Raw genomic sequence first — 7,326 nt, 5'->3', positions numbered from 1 at the left:
CTCCAGACATTGGGGTAACCTTGGGCAAGCCACTCAGCAAATGGCATCTACCTCACAGGGTAATTGTAAGAATATGTATGTACGTATGTACATGCATCTTCACACACACACACACACCCGTCCGCTCACACTGCAGCCCTTGGGAGAAGCTTGGCTCCTGGGGAGCTCAACCATAAGTCTTGTTGCCTATGCCCTGGGCCCCAGGCAGCACCCAGACAGCTCTAGTCTGGGCACCTCTGTCTCACGCCCATGCCTTTGCTCACAGTGCCCTCCTCTTTCTCTGCCACTTTTCACGCCATCTCTGATTTGGTCTTGCCTGACACCTCTGCCCCATGCTGCCCTGCTCCAAATTCCCTCTGCCCTCATGCCAACGAGGGTGGTGCCAGAGATCATATCTGAGAAAGCAAAACCTGATTTTGTTTGCCTGTGTCTTTGTTGGGGAGTGCTGATTGTGTTTCTGTCGTTGTGTATCGACACTCTTGGGTGTCGTGACTAATTGGGGGGGTTGTCTTTTAAATTATGACTTTTGATGGGAGGCATCATGTTGCTAGCGAGGCATCTGTCTCTGGGAGCATCCAAGCAGAAAGACTTAAGACTCCCTTGAGAACTGATTGCTGGCTGCCCTCGGGGTGTGTCGACATCATACTTCCAGGCTGGAAGACCCTTGAAGGCAAGAATTCAAGGAAATGGATGCTAAGTCTTGGCCCTGCCATTGCCAGAGATGATCTCATCACCTTAGCCGAATTTCATACATTTCTGGATAATGATGAAGAGACTTGTATCCACTAGGGTGGGGAACCTGGGAAGGCTAATCAAAGGTGTGATTGGCCTGTGGTGCTTTTTGAAGGAGTGAATAAAAATGTGTAGAAATCCCACTCTGTGTCTCTTCTTTGGGGATTTGAAGGGAAAGATGCTTGGGATTTTGCTTCGGTCTGGGGACGGAAAGGGCTGGAGATAGTACTGGGTCTGAAGGAGGAAGAGACCAACGGTGGGGACTCCTGGGTCCTGGGAGAGGAGTGCTGGATGGTGAGGGTCTGTTTGGGAAAGAACCCCTTGAGCTGGAATCCAGAGACTCCCGGGATGGGGTGGGGGAAGGTAGATGCAGGTGGAAAAGTGACATTTAGACCTTAGGGGCTTGTGACAGTAAAGCATCCCAGCTCTGGAAGCAGCTTGGTCCATTAATGCCTCTCTCTGTTCTTGGAGAGTCCCTTCTGACTCTAGAGCTGGCCGCGTGATTTGCCTGGCCACAGGAACAACAAACAGCAAACACCATACAAGTAGACGCTTGAAAAGTGCTCACATATCAGGGCTTCCTCTCTCGCTGCCCTTGGAACCCCTGCCACGCCAAGAAGTCCAGGCTAACCTGCTGGGTGAGTAGAGGCATGTGGCCCAGTCAGTCTTGACACCCCAAGCGACAGCCAGCCAACCTTCTGAAGCAGAGCTGCCTAGCTGACAAGCTGAACCCAGCAAAAGAGCCACCCAGCTGATCCCAGGCCAAACTGCGGCCTGGCGGAATCATGAGCTAAATAAAAGGGGATTGAGTGTTCTAAGCGACTAAGTTTTGGGGTGGTTACAGAAAGATACAGCCAAAGATAATGGATATAGGCTTGTTCCCTCTCTGTGTGCTGTGGTCCTTTTCCCCCCTCGATGTGACGCAATGATTAAAATCTTAAGCTCTGCCGCTTTGTAGTTGTGTGAACTCCAATGTAACATCCCTCCTCTGAGCCTCAGGTTCTTCTGAAAACAGGGCTGAGAATAACAGTGCCTATCACAGGGAGTTGTCGTGAAGATAAAATGAGAACTCTCTGCTAGAGGCCCTGGCAGCCATTCTTGCTGTTTACAAAACACGTCCGTGGTCAATGTCACCAAGCAGGACTGCACTTCCTAGCCGCCCCACCCCCCAACCCCATTGGGTTTGGTGGGCCATGTGACTAGCTCCATCCCATGAGTTATGTCAAGTCACTTCTGGGTCACGGCATTTAATCACCCACATGAGACATCCCTGTGCTTTTTCCTGTACACAGCAATGTTCGAGTTGGTGGCTGCTCCACGATTGTGATGAGCAGAACACTCTGTGAACGGTGCTGGACACGTAGGGTGAGGGAAGACTCGACTATTTGTGAATGGGGACTTGTTCAGCAAATACTGCTCTCCTCCCTCCCACTGGAAACGGAGCACCCTTCCTTGCTCAGTTGATGTTGGCTTTGACCATATGATTTACTTGACTCAATGGAATGTTAGCACACTGGACCTCAGTAGGGGCTTTTAATGCACTTGGGCTCTTGTGCTCTTCTGATCTGCTGTAAGAACATTATTAGCCACTGATCCCAGAACTTGAATCCTCCTCCCAAACTGGAGCCAAACCAGCTAATGCAGAGCCAGCCACCCACAAACCCTCAGAAAGAAGAATGCTTGTTGTAATGGTTCAGTTTGGGGATGGTTTGTTACACAGCATGGCTGCAACATTAGTCGACTAATACAACGTTGTTGCTTTAAACCACTGAGATTAGGGACTTGCTTGTTACTGTAGCATAATCTGATTGAGGAGAGTGTTTAGCGCCTTCCAAGTAATGGCCACTCATTGAGTAGCAGCTATTATGATGATTACCATTTGCAGACATATAGTCTCTAGAACCAACATTGTCTTACAGGTGCTAGGCACCGCACCAAGTGCTTTTGCAGTTTTCTTTCATTTGACATAACAACCCAACGAGGTTATAACTATTACCATCCACATTTTGCAGACGTGAAAACAGGCAAAAAGAGGGAGAGGTTAGTCAGGAGAAGTGATCATGGACGCGGGGTCTGCCCCTCCCTAGTGGTTTGACCCAAGGGAAGTGACCACAACCTGTGGCCTCAGTTTGTTCATCTGTAAAATTGGGATAATAATATCCACTTCACAGAGTTGTTGGGATTCTGAAATGAGGTACAGCATGGAGAACACTGCACAGCAGCCCAGCAGGGAGCACTCCTTTAATAAACAGTAGGGTCTTCTCTCCCTTCCTTGCAAAGAGGAAGTTCCCAAGGGTTAGGACCCCTGCTTTCTGCACCCTACCTTCCTGAGATGCATCATATCACAAGAACTCAGGCACATGGGGAGGTGTAGGCTGAGGACAAATATGTGGCTCAAGCCACATATTCCTCAGTTCTTCACTCTGCCCTGCTAGGGGGCTGGGAGGCTGGAAGGCAGTCTGCTCGGTGGAGGAAGTAGAGATAGGAGGCTGAAGGCACCTGGGCCCCAGCCTTGGCGTAGCAGGCACTCTCTGTAGCACAGCCCCGAGTGGCAAATTTGGGGCTGATGAGACCTGAGAAGGGGATTTCAGAATGGAGTCGGCCCCTACCCCCGCCTTCCTCACCACCCAGGGGTCTCCCTCCCCCCCACCCCTCCACTGCCCCACTCTGCATGTCCTCACCCAGTTCCCCGGAGCCACCATCTCCCCTAGAACCTGGCAGTATGGGCTTCCAGTTCTGGGGCCCTGTCCCCTCCTCTAGAGATCCAGGTTCCCCTCACCAGCCTGCACGTTGCCAGCGAAGTAGACGCAGTGGGTTTCCTGGCCAACACAGCGGGCTGCCTGGGTCCCAGGGCATGTCTCCTGAAAGGGCGCGATGCAGGCTGGGCACTGGAGACCGTTCTCAGTGCGATTGTTCTGGGGAGCTGGGGATGAAGGTGCAGTGTAAGGTGCAGAGATGAAAGCCTTCCCTCACCTCACAACAACCCGGGGGGGGGGTCGGGGGGAGGGACATGGGCTGCGAATGGACACTGCCTTTCCAGGTAAGCAAACTGAGGGGCACGGCAAGCAAGTTGCCCAGCGTCTGAGCGCGGGGCAGAGGCAGGCGGGGGCACACAGAGTGGGCTCTCTAGGGGCGGCTGGAAGAAGCGAGTCCCGATGCGGGGCTGAGCTGGCACTCACGGGGCACGGAGCCATGGTTACAGCCGTCACTCTGGCAGCAGCGGGTGTTGGACACCATGTAGTCCTTGGGGCCCATCGTGGTGGACACGAATCCCGTGTAGCAGTCGCTGTACTTCATGCAGGCCTTGTAGGTGTTCAGAGCGTGATGGCCCTCTGAAGGATGGGGGGCAAGGAAGGGAGGGCCCCCGCTGCGCCTGCTGACCCCACTCCAGCGCGGACCCCGGCCTCCGTGAGAGGGGGGTCTCCCAACCCTGCACTTCTCACACCCCCGCGACTGCCTAGGGTGGTCTCTTCCAGCGCCCCAAAGCCATGCCCCTTTATTTGCCTGGGGTATGGTCTGGAGTAGTTTATAAAGTGGCGCCCCCGCCACCCGCCCCATTACCATAGCCCCCAGTCTGCCTGATGGCCTCTTGCAGCTCCCCATTGCCAAGCCCAGGTGCCTGCCTGACCGGGTCCCTTCTGCCCCGCCCCGCCCCACTGCCATCTTCCTGTCTAGGTCCTGTCTAGGCTTGTGCGAAATGGTCTCTCCCAGCCTTCTCCATCTTCGCCCTCCTCCTGCACCTTCCAAATCCCATCCAACAAACCCTGGGAGGCCACCCCCAACCCCACCCTGCAACACCCATATCCCCTAAGGTGGTCTCTTGCTGCCCCCACGTCTTGGCTGCAGTGGTCTCTTCCAGTCTCCGTGGTCTTCCCTCTCGCGACCAAGTGGTGGTCTCTCCCAACCCAATCCAAGGATTTTCCTCATCACCTCCTAAAAGGTGCTTTTTCCCCACCTTCCTCTCCCCCAGTCCCAGGGTTTGAATCTCCCTCCTATAAGCCTGGGGTCGTCTCTTCAAGGCCTTCGGGTCCTTTCGCCCACCTGCCAACGCCTGCTCGCTAGATAGGGCAGCGTGCAATCCTCTATCCCACCCTCCTTACACACCCCCTCCGGTAGGGCGTGGTTCCTTCCTACACTCCAGGTGGCCCTCAGCTCCGCCGCCTTCACACCTGCCTGGCCCCATCATCTCCCCTCCTGTGTCTAATGAATGGTCCTTTTCAGCTTTGAATGAAAAGCCCTGCGCTCCACCCCCCACCCCCGCCGCCCCCGTGGTCTCTCCACCTCTCCCCTATCCTTTCTCGGGTCTGGGGCGGTCCCTTCCATTGAAGTCACGCCCTCCTCTCCCAATTCACCCACCTGCCTCCCCATCTCCATCTACTTCTCTTCACGACGATTTGCTTCATACTTCAGGGTTCTCTTTCCTCTCCTGTCTGGCATGGCCCCTTTTATGTCTCTCCCTCGACCTCCTCCTGTCGGGAATGGTCCCTTCCATCCCGCACCACCCCCACCATCCCCGGGGGGTGGGGGTGGGGTCTCTTCCTCCCATTTTGGACGATTCCTCCCTCTCACCCTAAATGGTCAACCTGATCACATTCTTCCCAACCCACACCAGCCTCTTCCTTCTCTTCTATTCCTCCCCCACCCCCATTCTACCTCCTGCCTATTAGATTCTACCCCTCTCACCTGTTCTGTTCCCCATGTCCTTTCCTTTCCTCATCTCCACCTGCCTAAGAAAGTCTCTATATCTGCCCCCGCCCCCCCCAATCTAATATTTTGCAGAGTCTCGTTTTCCCGAAATCCCTGAGAACAGTGGTTTCTACCATCCCATTGAATTCGCTTCCTTCCACCCACCACCTCAGGATAGTCTTTCCCTCTTCCCTGACCTCCCACATGAGCACCGTGATGATCCCTCCCTTGGCGTGAAGCTATCTTCTACCCTTGAAGGCACAACCACCTCCCCAGGGTGTGACGCCAGACCCTCTTCGTACTTGTGCTCGACTCCCCGACGATGACCACGCATGCGTCCTTGCCGGCCTCGCAGGCCTTCATTTTTCCGCTGCACGTGGGCCCGGAGCCCCGGCACACTTCACAGCTCAGCGGGCACCCTGCAGTGTAGAGAACCAGGCTGTCGACATGAGGGGCATGGTCAGCGGACCACCAATGAGACTTCAGGGTCCAGAGGCAGATGGGGCAAAGGGGGCCGGATTTGGAGTCCTGAGGGAGGAGGGACAGGTGTCTCCCTAATTGTTCAGGGGTGGAGCACTGACCGCTGTCCAGGGAGCTGTCCAGGACTCTTGCTGGGACGCGGTGGGGAAGCCAGCAAGGCCGCTTCCAGGGGCGGGAAGCGACTCCACCAGGGAGCCTGTTTCCCTAATTACAAGGCTGGGGACTTGGAACGCTAGGGTCCTCTGAGAAGGCTGGGGGACAGGGAGGGGTCCTGGTGAAGGTTTCCAAGGGCTTTTGTGAAGCTTCAGGTCCAGCTGTTTCTTGGACACAAGACCAGGTGTAGGTCTTGGGGATGGTAGGAGCTTAGGCAGGGGAACCTGAGCCTGGGGTCTTCATCCCAGATCAAGAAGGGAGAGTCAAGACCAAGAGGGCAGAGGGCATGGACTCCTTGGTCCTAAGAGAGGAGGCAACTGGGGGCCCAGACATGGGTCCTGGGGAAGGTGGAGCTTGTCTGAACTCCCACCTCTAAGGGAAGGGGGGCTGGGGGTCTGAACTCTAGAATCCAGGAAGAAAGGAAATCTCCACTCCCCCATGCTGCCCTCCCCCCAGCTTTTTTTTTTTTTTTCCTTCCCTTTCTAGTCACGCTCTCATCCAATTTCCTAGACTTCCTGTCTTATTTGGAGACCTTGCCTGGGGGGACAGAGGATTCAGAGCCCACCAAGCTCCCTCCTTTCTCAGGGATCCAGTCACATGAACTTTTGAGCTTTTCTTCCCTTGAGGCCCCAGGCTTTCTCTTCCTTCAGACCCTGCCTTCACCATGAATCTGAATTCCCAGGACACCACCTCTGTCCCCCTCCAAGACCTTGCTGAGTGCTCTCTCATGGTCCTCATGGTCCAGATCCCTTCTCACTTACCCAGACCCAGGAGGGTGCAGAGCAGCGTAAACGCCAGCAGGAAGGTCCCCGGTTTCATGGGAGTCCTCATGGTGAGTGAACCTGTAGTCCCAGGTCCCCAGCCCTTATAGGAAGCTGAGGAGGGGCGGGTCTGGATCCACCTTCACCCTGAGGTGAGAAATAGCTGAGGTAAGATCTCAGGGCAGGCCTTTGTGGCTCTGCGTTGGGGATACGGAACCAGAATCCAAAAGGGACATGGGCATCTCATGCTCAGCTACCTGCTCCACAGGGACCCCAAGACTCTGGGCTTCTAGCCCCCTCTTCCATCAAGACCCAGAAGGTCACTTTCCTGTTTTCTCACATTCCCACCGCCCTCCTCTCCCCCTCTTTTCTGGCCTGAAGCCCAAGGTCAGAGTCGGGTCACTTGATTCCCTCTAGGTATAGGGTGGCTGCTAGGACTGAGATCCCCTCTCTCTTCCCTCTCTTTCCAAGGAGGCGCCCAGCGTGGGTGGGGCCCTACTTGGGAGGGCCCAGC

General features: G+C 55.1%; 1 protein-coding gene across 3 annotated transcripts in view; it reads right to left on the bottom strand.

Moving 5' to 3' along the window:
* Positions 1-2,424: 2,424 nt before the first annotated feature.
* Positions 2,425-7,326, bottom strand: part of PINLYP (phospholipase A2 inhibitor and LY6/PLAUR domain containing) — a 5,784-nt gene continuing 882 nt past the window's right edge. The window contains exons 2-6 of one of the 3 annotated variants that reach the window (XM_034986643.1): positions 6,813-6,959; positions 5,721-5,857; positions 3,912-4,064; positions 3,512-3,655; positions 2,425-3,305 (exon numbers count right to left, since the gene is read on the bottom strand). In XM_034986643.1, the coding sequence (XP_034842534.1) occupies positions 3,151-3,305; positions 3,512-3,655; positions 3,912-4,064; positions 5,721-5,781 (513 nt within the window). In that variant the 5' untranslated portion in view covers positions 5,782-5,857; positions 6,813-6,959 and the 3' untranslated portion in view covers positions 2,425-3,150. Of the gene's footprint in view, positions 3,306-3,511; positions 3,656-3,911; positions 4,944-5,720; positions 5,858-6,812; positions 6,960-7,326 lie in introns of those variants that run through there. The other 2 variants (XM_034986642.1, XM_034986641.1) reach the window with 2 other exon arrangements.

This window comes from Mirounga leonina, unplaced genomic scaffold, assembly GCF_011800145.1.
Source record: "Mirounga leonina isolate KUSES-001 unplaced genomic scaffold, KU_Mleo_1.0 Mir_376, whole genome shotgun sequence".
NCBI lineage: Eukaryota > Metazoa > Chordata > Mammalia > Carnivora > Phocidae > Mirounga > Mirounga leonina.
Note: the sequence above shows the minus strand (reverse complement) of the source record. Positions and strands in the feature narration are given on the sequence as shown.